At 38.2% G+C, this 15,060-nt stretch overlaps 1 protein-coding gene across 7 annotated transcripts in view; it reads left to right on the top strand.

Moving 5' to 3' along the window:
- Positions 1–15,060, top strand: part of MED12L (mediator complex subunit 12L) — a 506,270-nt gene that overhangs the window by 471,038 nt on the left and 20,172 nt on the right. For all 7 annotated transcript variants that reach the window (XM_070768376.1, XM_070768473.1, XM_070768425.1 and 4 more), the window contains one exon: positions 866–1,077. In XM_070768376.1, the coding sequence (XP_070624477.1) occupies positions 866–1,077 (212 nt within the window). The remainder of the gene's footprint in view (positions 1–865; positions 1,078–15,060) is intronic.

Raw genomic sequence — 15,060 nt, 5'->3', positions numbered from 1 at the left:
CAAATATGTTAAGGTTTTCATTTGCTTTTTTTAGCCTCACCATAATTGACATTTCTTATTTATTTTAGCTATGCACTTCAAAAAAGATGTGTTTTGTCTCTGGAATCGTGGTATTTGAAGTTTCCAAGCATTTCAAGTTTTTGAAGTATTGTCATGCCTCTCTACCACAAAATAGGCATTTTTATTTTGCTGTGTTAAAAAAACGTAAATACCATGAACATCAAAAGGGTCTCTCTGCCCGGCTTAGCACACTTGACAAAGTACACCACAAAAGGCAGCACATCTTGTGAAAGTAACGTGTTCCCGGGCTTCCCAGGTGGCGCTAGTGGTAAAGGCCCTGCCTGCCAGCGCAGTAGATGTAAGAGACGTGGGTTCCATCCCTGGGTCCGGAAGATCCCCTGGAGGAGGGTATGGCAGCTCACCGCAGTATTCTTGCCTGGAGGATCCCATGGACAGAGGAGCCTCGTGGGCTATAGTCCATAGGATCAGAGAGTCAACCATGACTGAAGCGACTTAGCACAGCATAACACAACATGTTCTTGGGGGCCTCACATAATTTAAAACCCACATGATTCTGAAATTGTACCAAGGATTTTGGATCTCAGGTGTTTCACTTTACCAAGCAAAGTGGGCCCTCTGATAAGTCATTCAAATAGTATAATTCACTGGACATCACTCTTCCCATTGTCTGGAATTTATGCAATTTGTAACTGATCTTTCAAATTTGTAGAGGGTGGGGCAGTGCTCTACTTCCCAGTGTGCTCCTACAAGGAGGCTCAGAAGGTGAGATTTCTGTGTTTTGATAAAATCAGGAAGAGTTGCATCCGCATGCGCAGAAAGCCCTTCCTTCTGGTTGCTTTTGTAGGTGGCTCCCGGTTGGACCCCGCTGGCTCCTTCGTCCCCACCAACACCAAGCAAGCTTTGTCCAACATGCTCCAGCGGCGCTCGGGGGCCATGATGCAGCCGCCCTCTCTGCATGCCATCACATCGCAGCAGCAGTTGATACAGATGAAGCTTCTGCAGCAGCAGCAGCAACAGCGGCTTCTCAGGCAAGCCCAGACGCGGCCTTTCCAACAGGTTTGTCCAGATCAGCAGTGTCTTCCGCATTTCATTAGTTCCTCTAGCCAGGAATGGGTGTGGGCGTGTGACTGATTCTTCCTGTGTGGGCATCCCTGACTACCTGTGAGAGTGCACGTATATCTCTCCTGTACAGGTTTATACATACTTCTCCCCTCCTTGTATTTTACCATTATCATTGATCAAAAAAGAACTTGAAATGTCTTAAGTTGGTTAAAAGTATGCCTGAAAACAAAAAGAAGAGCTAATGATTTTCTGATCACTTATAAGCGGCAAGACTTTTATCTTTGAGATGACCTTATCTGAGCCCTCACTCCCTGTTACAATCATCATACTCTGTGCTCCTTTGAGCTATGCTTTAATGATTCATTCATTATTTGCTGTATTACTTTGAAGTTGTATCTCTGAAGCACTGATGTTCCTTAGGCTTTCTCCTACAGTGCCCTGCATTGCCCTGACTCTGGCTTTATACTTCTGGCTATATACCTCACCAATATCTATAGAAGGCAAAGAGTAGACTACAAGTAACAGTCAGGATATGGTTATCTTTAATTATTGATTTGTATTATTTCTATTTGTATGTCCTGTAAAAATAGAAATAATTTTTATTTTTTCCCTAATTTTTTTTAATGTTCAGGATAATAGTGGTTGTTTAACAAAGCATTGGTGGAAGTCACACAAAACTTCATACGGACTCAAACTACAAATCTGCACAAATACATTAAAGCAAAAAGAAGGAAGTGAGAATATGACTTTTTCTTTTGGTTTCTGTATTCATTTTGTGTTTTCCAAGTTTTCTTAGGAAAATTGCACTTTGATGATGCTAATGATGGCTGCTAACACCGAGAGCACTTACTATTTGCCAAAACACTTGTACGCATTGCACTTTGATGTACTGATTATCTTAGATCTCACAGCAATCCTAGGAGTAAGGTACTTTATGATCCATAAAGGCAGTAGCCAATCTACAAGTGCATCCTGCTCTAAGAACAACCACAGGTTTTCAAATTAGCAAGGAATTCCAATGCTTTTAGAAATGGTCTTTGTATTTGGAGTAACTTTCTAAACGTACCTCCATTGTACAACTTACAGCATGTCCACATTCAGTCCACTTAGTGATTTGGGGCATAGGAGTGGTAGGGTTAGGTGTGCAGTCTTAACAGAGATCCATTAAACAAATTTTTTTTTTAACCCTTAAGAAGGACAGGAGAAAGCAGTCTAGTTTGAACCACACAAGAATGTAAACAGCAGTCACAGTATGCTCATTTCCCCCGACCTCCCAGGGAGATCTGATTGTTCAGACTCCCTGGGTATTAGGAAAGATGGGCCCAAGTTGCTTCTTACACAGAAATGATGAGAATTTGATGAAAATATTTTAAAAGCCTTGGTTTTTCTCTAAACAACAAGTTTGGAGTCATTCAAAACCTCATTGGGATTTTAGCTCTTTCTGAGGATGAACAAAAATAGTTACACCACTGTTTCCAATCCTCAAGGAGAAAAAATTTACTAGAAGCTAAGTAATCACTCCACTAGAATGAATTCATCTCCCTTTTAAAGTAATAGAAACCTAAGTAAAATTTACCCTCCATTAAGTATGTTTTTTTCTTATCTACTTTTCTATCACAAGGTGTTATTTGACTTATTAATAGACAACTTTCAGACTGTTACTGGCGAGTTCAGTTTTGAATTTCTCCTAAGTGGTTCTTAACATTGGGGAGCAGCTCGCCAGCCTGGTTATAGGTGAAACGTCTGTCCTCAAAAATTCACTTCCTGATATCAGCCATGAGAAGCAGTTTCCCCTGAAGCAAAAGACTTTTTTAAAAAGGGAATTCAGTGAAAAAATCTTCATGTATTCAAAAATGTCTTTGCGTATTTGGAGGTAGATTTATGACCTAAAATGTACCTATAGGACCCCATTATTAACACCACTCAAAAATACCTGTTACTCTATTCTTTTATGGGCTTCTCAGGTGGCGCTAGAGGTAAAAAAAATCCAGCTGCCAGTGCAGGAGACTGAAGAGACACGGGTTCCATCCCTGGGTCTGGAAGATCCCCTGGAGAAGGAAATGGCAACCCACTGTAGTATTCTTGCCTAGAGAATCACATGGACAGAGGAGCCTGGCAGGCTACGGTCCGTAGGGTCGCGCAGAGTCGACACAACTGAAGTGACTTAGCATGGCATTCTTTTATACTGTCTAGGGTTGTACAGCTTATACCAACAGGAATTAACTGATAATTTGTTAACTGATTCTTCTGTAGTAATTTTATCACATCTTAGGTTTTTCTTTTCTCTTTTCTTTTTCCCCTTGAGAAGTCAGGAGTTCTTTCTTCAAGTAGTAAAAGCTCAGCTGCACAGCGGTGATTGTATTGGCATACCTTGTTTAGTTGTGCTTTGCTTTGTTGTACTTCACAGATATTGCACTTACTACAAATTGAAGGTTTGTAAGTAAGTACAGATTGACAACCCTGCATTGAACAAGTCTCAGGACTGTTTCTCCAACAGCATTTGCTCACTTTCTGTCTCTCTGTTAACATTTTAGTAGTTCTTGCAATATTTCAACTGTTATTATTATTATATTCGTTATGGTGATCTGTGATTAGTGATCTGTGTTATTTCTATGACTCTCTGAAGGCTCAGATGGTTACAATTTTTTAGCAATAAAGTATTTCTTAATTAAAACGTTTTTAAAAGACACAATACTGTTGCTCACTTACTAGATTATGGTGTGGCTTATTTTTAAAATTTTTATTGATTTAATTTTGACTGCTCTGGGTTTTTGTTGCTGCACCTGGGCTTCCTCTTGCTGTAGCAAGCAGGGGCTACTCTCTAGCTGTGGTCCTTGAGCTTCTCTTGTTGCAGAGCCTGGGCCCGAGAGTGTGCCAGCTTCAGTAGTTGTAGCTCATGGGATTAGCTGCCCTGCGGCATGTGGTATCTTCCTGGACCAGGGATCGAACCCACATCCCCTGCATTGGCAAGCGGATTCTTAACCACAGGACCACCAGGGAAGTCCTACAGTATAGTTTGAATATAACCTTTAGATGCACAGGAAAATAAAAAAATTCAGATGACTCCCGTTATCCAGGGATATTCCCAACCCGGGGATTGAACCCTCATCTCTTGGGTCTCCTGCATTGGCAGGCCGGTTTTTTACCACCAGGGTCACATGCGAGGCCCTACTTTATTGCAGCATTCGCTTTATTGCTGTGATCTAAAACCAAATCCACAGTATCTCCAAGGTATGCCTGTATGATAGTCACCTCTACTCCTCTCCTATATTCTTTTTTAACAGAAGCAGGCATTTTTTTTTTTCCTACCTCATCATTCTTTAAGTGTTGGCTAATCAAGAGAAATAGTATTCTTTAAAGGAAGAGGAATGCATACATGATCAGACACAGGGTGGAGTGGTCCTCCATAGAGCAGATGAGATCGTATGTAGCATTTCTAGAACGCCTGCACCAAAGAGGTTCTGAGGGAAATGTTAGCACCTTTTCTTTCTCCCAGTAGATCATGGATTAATATACATAGACTCTAGCTACATATGGTATTGTGGCAGAAAACAAATTTTCATGTAATCTTTAAAAAGGTAGAATTATATGGAATATAAGTGATATTGATACATTGTTTTCATATTTTATTCTTGATGCAATTAGCTGTTTTCTAGTAAGTACTGACCTATGTGCTTCATAGTAAGAAAAGTTGATTCTGATTTTGGCAGCAACATTTTCTCAATTTAAATGCATACACAAAATGTGATTCTCTCTAGCTGTTTAAAACTTGTGTTTTTTTTCCTTTCTCAGTTTTTGGCTTCTTTTAGAGAAGATGAAATAGGTATCATTTTCCTCCTTATCTTACCAATTTCCTAATTACAGAAATCCAACAAGCTTGATGGAGAATTTCAAAGTATCTTAGCTTTCAAAATTGATCTTAGTATTGTGACAGATCCTTTGAAAGACTAACCGGTTCCTCCAAACCTTGGATGTGACTGCTCTTTCGGCTGGCTGTACAATGACACCCTACCCCCCACCCCTCTAGCTAGCTGACCCTCTCTTCTTAGCTCAAACATTGGGTCTTTATAATACTTGTATCATTTCATTTACTGAGCAGAGGGTAGAAATCTATGAGATGTTTGTTGAATGAATTCATATTTTGAGCAGCTATTTCCAGAACCCTGAAACAAATATTTATTTATGTTGACTGTGCTGAGTCTTTGTTGCAGCGAGCAGAGGCTGCTCTCTAGTTGCAGTGCACTGGCTTCTCACTGCAGTGGCCTCTCTTGTTGCAGAGCACAGGCTTCAGGAGGAGCGGACTTGGTAGCTGTGGCATGCTGACTTAGTTGCTCCATGACATGTGGGATCTTTATGGACCAAGGATAGAACCCATGTCTCACGTTGGCAGGTAGATTCTTAACCACTGGACCACCAGGGAATTCCAACCCTGGAGCATCTTTAGCAACCTTAATCCTTAGCAATGTGATTTTTATCCACAAATTCATCTTGTAGCTCTTCCTTTGAGTGCTTCCAGAAACTCTTCTCAACAGTAACCTCTGCTATGCTTGTTTTGAAAACATAGATGGGGCAGAGAAGGCCCAAGCTCTTGAATTCCAGATATGGCTCAGACCTGGCAGAGTCATCCTAGCCTCTTTCCATCTAATGGAGAGAGTTGATCTGTAATGGAATCTCTAGCCTTAGATGGTGCATGAGGAAAACTAGAGTCCCATTATAAAGTAACTGATTCTGCTTCAGAGGCTGAATATATCAGCTTCAGTTGGTCATGCAGTTTTCTGTTATGAACCATCTTACATTTCCTCAGGAATATATTAATAGTGTTGTATATTAACACTAGTGCTAGAAAAATGGTGCTAAATATACAATAACATGGATGTTGTTAGATATTGTTAATCAAATTATTTGATGTAATGACTTATTATAATCAAATGTATTTTCTTATGGCTTTAGTGCATATTGACATGCATAAAGATGTTTTGGCAAGGAAACTTGTTTTTATTTTTCCCAGTTACAGTCTTCATCCAGTAAAGTAAAAATGCTCTCCCTCCATTCCTTACTCAGTGTCCCTTATTGAAATGAGACCCAGTGTCATGATTTCTGTCATCTTTCTGCTCCAGAGGCTCATCTATAAAATGGAGCTAATATGACACTTGCTTCATAGGCTTCTTGTGAAATTAATGATTTAACGTGTGTAACAGCCCTCAGAACAGTGGCTACCTTATAGTGTGTTCTCAAAAAATGTCAGGTGCTATACTTCATGTTACTGTTTTATTAATATTATTTTATGGTTGTATTATTTCAGAGGAAATCCTTGCCCCATAAAAATGATCTTTATTTTCTTAAATATGTTAAGGACTAAAAATAAATGTACATCCAATGCTTTACTTGCATAATTACATTCATTGTCCTATTATGACTGGTACTTAGTGGAAACCAGTAGAAGAGACCAAGAAAAAGAAACATTGTTTAGTTTTCCTAATAGTCATTTTGGCTTCTTGGAGCATTATGTTTTTACGATCTAAATTCTGTGATACAAACTTTAGAACAGTGATTCCAATTTCACTATTAAAAGTATTACTGTTGTATTTTATTTCCCACATATTCCATGAGAAACTATTGTAAAATATAGAATTTTGGTTATAATAATGCCAAATTCTGCTTAAATTGTTTTCCAGTTACCTTTTTATTATTTCTCATATTTGTCTTCTGATAGGAGATACCTACCTTCCCCACCCCCACCATATCAACCTTTTAGGGAAGAGGGTTTTGAAGGGAATTTTAAGCTTTGACACAGGAAGAGGACCTAATTTTCTACCTTGATTTACGATATCACTTAATCCTGATTTCTCCTTTTCAGTGTACACAGTCCTCTTGTGTTCTTTGGAATAATGCTAGAGAGTTTGAGAGTCCAGTGAAAGATAGACAGAAGTTATGTTTATCTTAATTTGATTGAGCAGATTTGGAAGAAAGCAATTCACTGCTGGCTGTAAATAATGAGTCCTAAGGATATTCGTGACATTAAAGAGGAGGATTTCTGCCAGGCAAAAATGATGTGCTCAGTTATAGCATATGGTTACTTGGATATCCTGAAATTGGCACTTGGTTTGCTTGTTCTCATGTTGGCGTTGGATAAGAACTGAAGAGTGCAGCGCCTTACAGAAAGTCTTATTATCACCTGCCCCTGCCGGCAAGCATGGCTGGGCTCAAGAGAAGGCTTGGAGACCCTCCCAGAAACTGTGTGGAGGAGAGAGGGATTCAACAGGCCCCCGCACCAGCACAGCGCTCTCTGCAGGGAGTCCGGGTCGCCAGCAAGGGGATGGGGCTCCCCGCAATAATGGCAACTGACACCCTTCTAAGATTTTAATGAAAGAACATTGAGTCAGTCAGAGCCTTCCAGAGTTGTTAGCACCTTGGCAGAAGTGACCCTGTAACATCCTGAAAACAGGCCTCTCGGATTGATAGAGCCCATTTAAGTTAAGCAGCATCCTTTTTATCTGGTAACTGATCTCCCTTACGGATGTGGTATCACCTTGGTGTATGTTTCCTTCCTCTGATCTTTCACTCCTCCTCACTCTCTAGCAGTGTCTCTCAAACATACAAGGTTAGATAATAGAGCAAACACTTGTATACTTACCACCTAATTTTATTAAATAATAATGTTCTGCCACATTTGCTCTAGATTTTTTTTTTTTTTAACATAAATGCGATAGACATGGATGAGGCCCCTGGTTTCCTGCCATTTCCTTTCTTTCCTGTAAAGATGTAGTCATTATCATGAATTTGTGTTTCTCTTTCTTATTAATGTTTTTATATTTTTGCTACTTATTTTTGCATCCATTGATACAAACATTATATAATATCACCTTCAGATTTATGGCCTCACATAGGTATTATTGTATTGTTTTGTATCTTTAATGTTGACTAATTTTGAATTATATCTACTTTGTTATACTTACTTGATTTTATTTGCTTGTCTGCTCAGGTGCTGTTTCATTATGAGTGTTAACATTTATCCATTCTGTTAATGATCATTTAAGTTATTTCCAATTTTTTGTTACTGTTAACCATGCTACAGTAAACATTTTTGTACACTTCTGTTTGTGCAGAGTTTCAGGGTATGTATGTGGAAGTAGAAGTGGAGATTTAATTTCCAAAGTGGTAGTGATTCCCATCAGTTATAAATGAGTGTTTTACTTTCTCCGCATCTTCACTAAACTTTGATTAACCTTTAATTTTCTCACTCAGAGCTGCTGAAATGATATTGTATTATGACATTTTAATTTGCACTTTCTGATTACCTGTGAGGTTAGGCATGTTTTATAACTCTACTAGCTATTTAAATTTTCCCTTCTGCAATTTATCAGATTGTATAATTTGAACATATTTCAAAATAATTTGGTTCTTATTTGGTAAAGGTATGCAGATCAATCTTATTGAAACAAATCTTGAGTTTTGACACGAATCCTTCATGAACTTACTCAGAGACTATGATTTTTATACATCTCAGTGACAAAAATGAGCTTATGAAAACAAAACCCACTGAGCTAGTAAATATGCCCTAACAGCTATCACTTTGTTCCTAGGGTGGAAACTGTGTCCAGAAAAGTGAATGCTCTGCTTATTACTTAATAGCTGGTATTTCTCTATTTACTTGGATGATGAGGAAGTAATTTGATGAAATTATGATTGTGCAAATATAATGATCCTGAAGATAGTGTACACAGCTTGATTTTTATGAATGGAATGAAGATAGGGGTAAGGGGATAGAAAGTGAACCACTCATATAAAGGTGATAGAGTTGGATATAAGACAAATGAATAGATACAATGAATTATGTACTTACCCCTAAAATGGTGAGAATAGGTATTATTTGCTTGGGAAATTCCTCCTGTTATTTCTAGTTCTTATTATAGTAAACTGCTTTTTTTTCAATTAAGGTTGTGAATATTTTATGTCATCGCTATTTCTAAACCTCAGTGAACAGAAAAACTTTAATATCTCAAACAAAATGTCACTTAGAATCTATTTATAAAAATGATTAAGCAAGGAAATCATTGACTTGAAAAAGAGGAATATTTTTTCCCCCAGCATGGAGTTTCCTTTTTATTAATAAATTAGATTCCTTGTTAGCGTGTAAACACTAGAACACTGTAAATAGTTCTTGTCTATTTTGGTTGATTGAATGTGTGGTTAAAGTGATGCTCTGTTTTCATTTGCATTTACTGGCAATAGAGCAATCTAATGACCTCCTCTAATAATACATGACTTGTTCACTTAATGTCTCATCTGTTTCATGTGACCCAAATGTCCTGAGCTCTTCTCCCCTGATTCTGGGCTGGGAAAGTCTCAGGCACTCTTTGGCTTACACTGGGGGGCCCAGCATCCTTTTGTTTTGGGAAGTTATCTGGTTCTGATCGCTTCTCTACTTCCTGTCTGTCCCCATTTAACCTCCAGGTTGTGGTACTACTCCGTTACGTGACTGTTGTCATGTTATTTGTGTCCCAGCCCATGGTGATATTGTTTGGCATATAAATTAATATAACCTATCTTAGGGCCTGGGGTTTTAAGTCTTGACTCCCTGAAATATTGTTTTGAGATGAACTGATTCTTATGTGTTTTGGCTACCCACATCATTAGGCTAAAAAATCTTATCTGTATTGTCTGCCGTTTTCTTGCTGTCCCCTTTCTGTAGGACTTCTGTAACTCTGCTGTCTCCCTTCTGGAAGACTTTGACAACATAATGGTAACACCCCTGCTGTCATTCCTTATACTTTCTTTTCTTTCTTTCTTTCTTTTTTTTTTTAAATTAAGTAAACGTTTATAGCATTACTCTTTGAACATCAAAATGAGAAGCAGGTTATTCCTCTATAGCTGGTAATAATTACAGTCTTCATTTCACTGTTACTCACTTGGTTTATGTTTGAAACCATGACACAAAATCATGAATGCATTGCCCATGTTCACTTCAACAGAATTTATTTCTGGAAGTTGTCCCCTTTGATTGCCTCGTGCTTCCCATCATATATGTGTATGGTATAGAAACCAGTGAACGATTGTGTCCTGGGCTTGGGAACATAGGCAAGTTCGTGCACCATCATCTCAGTCCCACTTTCAAACCCATCTATTCCTGAGCTCTTGCTTCTCTCTGTGGTAACTCAACATCATTAGTGGAGGAACGCATGGCATGCTGACTCATAGGCCAATGCAAGATAATGAAAACTGTGGTTATGACAATGCCCTACTCATCACATCCCACTCACTGGTTCTTCCTAAATTCTCAACAGAACCCATCATCTCTGTTTTCTTTCCGGTATGGAGAAGATTTTTTTTTTTTTTTGAGCATAGGTCTTGTGCATGCATGTCATAAGACCTCATCTCTACTGCTTTGCCTGGGCTAGCTAAGAATGCATGTTTTGCATTAAATTACTTATAGGTTTTTATATCAGGTAGCCAACCCACAACATAAACCCAAGAAGCATTAGAATAAAACAGAGCACACATCTCAGATGTGAATGTAAGTCAACTTGTTTCACTACGAATTTAATGGGTAACATTTTCTGTACATTGGTGAAAATATCCTTAACTGCAAATACAACTTTGACAATATTTAGGTGATGAAATACTGCCATGTAGGCAATTTCATTAATTGTTCTTTAGGCAGAGGAAAGTTTGCAGACTTTTCTGAAAACAATTTTTCTATCAGTTTTTCCTGAGATTTGTAGTATACAGAGAGCAAGCAAAGTTTCTGTTTGTTTAAAAACTTGAATTAAACTATCAGATTTTAAAATACTTGCATATAGTTTATGTTTGCTGTAGGGCAATTATTGTTCAGATGATAATGTAATTTAAACAATATAATTTGCATTTATCATTGATTTTACTTTTTAAAAAATAGACAAAATATTTTATTCATCAAGTATTTAAAGTTAAAGAGTTATATATAACCTACATATTCATTCAAATAAATGGAAACGTGTGTATACATCTTTGCTGTCATTTCACTATTCTTATCTTTCTTTAATAGTCTCCAATATTAGAAGTTTAATGAACGCATTATTCAACTAATCAATATGCTCTAGTCATCATTTATGAGCACACTAACAGTTGTTTATTGTTGTTTAGGTTTATTATTGAAGTGTGTTTATTTCAAAATGAACCTCTTTGTGCCAGTAGTTAATGTTACTGTTAATTGATCACCAACTGAGTTATATTTGATGTGAAAGCTTTATGAAAGAATCAAGCACAATGGTCAGCAAGACCTCTTTTAATTAAAGAATTTTCTATGTATCTTTGTCTGCAATCAAAATATACCCATGTAATGTGATGCCAAAGCTTTTAGTTCACACCATTTGTTGTTTAACCTTGGACACCGTTACTCAGGACCTTCCAAACAAGTAGTTTGAAACATTACCCACTGGTTCTCAGTGGGTGACCTTTATTATTATTATTCCTAAATCAGCATTTTCAGAAACACAGAACAGCATTTTCAGAGTCATAAAATCTGGCTGTGGTTTTTAGGTACAACACTTCTCTCTCCTTACAACCCTTAAATAGTATTGGCAAGTTACTAAATAGGAATTTGAAAATATCATTACTAGTGAATTGAGTGGAGAGAAGTTTCCTGATCCTGAAGTGCTGCTGATTGTAATGCTTACTGCCTGCTAATTGAAGTCATAACCAATTCTCTTGTAGAAAGAAAGCCTCACATTTTCTCAGTTGACTCAGAGTGAAGTAATGAAAAGAAGAAGACCCAGAAGATTGAAAATAGTCTTTGAGGATGATTTATCACAAATGTTAAACCTACTGCATTCATTCGTTTCCAGTCACGCAGGAGGTTTTCAGCCTACGTCTGTCTGAGCTCAGATACTCTCTTGTCTAATTAAAAATAAAGCAGTAAGAGAGAGGCTTAATCTTATACAGGCCAGGAAGAAGAGTCATTATTGAACAGCACAGCTGTTTAAAAAGTTTTTACGAAGTGGAAATTTTAGAAAATAAAATAGATTGCTATTTCTTATCCAGAGCCAAACCTAAAGCAAAGTGTTTAAAAACAAACATGGTAGGAATTTACCTTGTAGGAATTTAGAAGGTAAATTTATCTTGTGGGAATTAACCTTGGGTCTCAGGGTAGAGATGGGTTCATGTAGCTGTCAGAATTGCCCAGTTAACTGTTTCTTACTCCCTTGGCACTTGTAACTTGGGTACCTGAGCCAGGGGAGCTGAAGCCAGACCACAGTGTGGCACCTGACTAGACACAAATGCTCCATCAGAAACCAGCCTCCTGAACTGCCCTTTACACTCACAAAAGCGTGAAGTTAATGTTGCCTCTGATTGTTTCAGTTAAGCGGAAGGAGAGGGCAGTTGAGCTACTACTCTCTAGGTACTAATAAAACGAAAGAAGAAATCATTAGAGTGAGTTTTTAAAACAAAAGATGATACTCAAAAACATGGGGCACTTGAAAGCACTTGGTAAACTAATTTATGCTGAGATATAAATCTCAATTTACCTCTGGATCTCTTCTTTAGCAGATAAACTAAATTAAATCTTAGATTTCCTCAATAGATATTTATTGAGCACTTACTATATGCCAGATACAGTGCTAGGAACTGATCTTGTTTTAATGAAATAAAGCCTAGATAGTTTTCCGAAAATAGCAGATAAATGGATTGCATGTGACAAAGGTGAGCCTAAGTCCTGATTTGCCAGGAGTGGTCTCTGCTCTGCTCCCCTGGCCTGTCCCACCGGTTTGGACGATACGTTATGAATGCATATGCATATGAATGCATATGAATGCATCCCCTTCCTGAATGCAGCCAAACCATCCTATTAATATTTTAAGACTTTTACTAACTTCCAGTTTCTAGTTCTCTTATTCCCACATTGGAGGATTGGTCCTCATTCAGCATCTTTTTAAGTTAAACTCCAAGAGATAGTGAAGGACAGGGAAGCCTGGCGCGCTGCAGTCTGGGGGTCTCAAAGAGTCAGACGCAACTGAGCGGCTGAACAACAACAAAAACAACAAAAGTTACTAAACAACTTCTTGGTTGTCTATTCTTTACTCAACAGATTGAATATCTCTACAAATTGAAGTAATTTGTTCCTGGCATTATTCTGGGAGAAACCAGATAACAGCAGGAGGTCATTTCAGTTTGGAAAAAGAGGGATATTTTTCGATCAGGGCAAATAGGACTATAAAGCCCTTAGGGAGTGCTGGCTGATGTGACGTATTTGTGATTTGCTCAGGGAGACTATTGAATGTTAGAACCCGTACCTCCTGCACTTAAGGAGTGAGTTGGGCAAAAAATAGCATTGGGAAGAAACACAGTCTATTTATAAATAAGCAGTTTACCTTTGGACTAAAAGTGGTTCACTGAAGAATGCATGAATTATAGAAATTTTTTACCCCTTCTTGCTTTGTTTTCAAAGTTACAATGCTTTTTCTTGAATGTTAATTTTATGATTTTAAAAATGGAAATAGTTTACAATACATATTTCTTAAATGTCCACAGTCTCAACTATTTGTCAATAAAAGAATGTTGCCCAGTAACTCAGATACTTACCCTGTTAGTGTTTTGGTCCTTCTGTCCCCCCACATGTAAGTCAGTTTCTTTTATAAGATTCTTTAGGAAGCAAAGGAAGAGTGAAGAGCTAGAAAAGATCTGTAGATCTTATCTTGTTTACCTCCAAGCCAAAAAAGGGCATGGGCATTTTAGACCACTTAGGAATCTCAAGGTTCTAGCTCACATAAATAATTTTTTGTTCTTTTCTTGTGTAAAAGTGATAATTTACATATGTTGTCCCCACTAAGAAGCACAGCAGTATGTTTCAGGGACTTTGGATGATGCTGTGAGCGAGCAGATTCGAGAACTGTCATGTAAAGATCTGGTTGATTTAATGACTCCCTGGCTTAGTGTTTGGAGGATTGAGCGCTACTTGGATAGGTCAGGGTGATCCTTGTATGCTCTGGATGGCCACACTGCCCTGACATGTGCTCTCCTAGACTAGGGAGCTTGGGGTATTTTTCTGTGGAAGCAGTGACAGATTTTTTTCTTGGGCTCCAGAGTCACTGCAGGCGGAGACTGCAGTAACAAAATTAAAAGATGCTTGCTCCTTGGAAGAAAAGTTGTGACAGACCTCGACAGTGTATTATAAAGCAGAGACATCACTTTGCCGACAAAGGTCTATCTAGCCCAAGCTGTGGTTTTTCTAGTAGTTATGTATGGATGTGAGAGTTGGACAATGAAGGTTGAACGCCGAAGAGTTGATGCTTTTGAATTGTGGTGCTGGAGGAGACTCTTGAGATTCCCTTGGACAGAAAAGAGATCAAACCAGTCAATCCCAAAGGAAATCAACCTTGAATATTCACTGGCTGACTGATGCTGAAGCTTAAGCTCCAATACTTTGGCCAGCTGATGTGAAGAGCTGACTCATTGGAAAAGACCCTGATGCTGGGAAAGACTGAGGGCAGGAGGAGAAAGAGGCAACAGAGGATGAGATGGTTGGATGGCATCATTGATACAATGGACATGAGTCTGAGCAAACTCCACAAGACCGTGAAAGACAAGGAAGCTTGGCATGCTGCAGTTCATGGTGTCGCAAAAGTCAGACACGACTCAGCGACTGAACAACAATAAGCAAATAGAGATATAATTACACTTAGTAAATTAATCAGCTAGAATCTCAGAGTATCATCATGGTACCCACACTGGAATGTTACATTCTTGTTGAAGCTGTTATATATAGATACCATAGTAGATACTTTCAGAAATTTATGTTTGGTCCATGTATGTGTGGTCAGTCACCTTAGGAGAGGCCAAAGTTTCTTAACTGCCCTCAAGTGATTTTATATGTGGGGATCAGAGAAAAATGCTTCACCATCTGATGTATGCATTCATTTCAGAATCTCACTAACAAGTCTTAATAAAGATTATCCTTTTGTTTTCTTATTGGGGTGAATTTAAGAGGCTATATGTCCTTAA

This window comes from Bos indicus, chromosome 1 (genome assembly GCF_029378745.1).
Source record: "Bos indicus isolate NIAB-ARS_2022 breed Sahiwal x Tharparkar chromosome 1, NIAB-ARS_B.indTharparkar_mat_pri_1.0, whole genome shotgun sequence".
NCBI classification, from domain to species: Eukaryota; Metazoa; Chordata; class Mammalia; order Artiodactyla; family Bovidae; genus Bos; species Bos indicus.
Note: the sequence above shows the minus strand (reverse complement) of the source record. Positions and strands in the feature narration are given on the sequence as shown.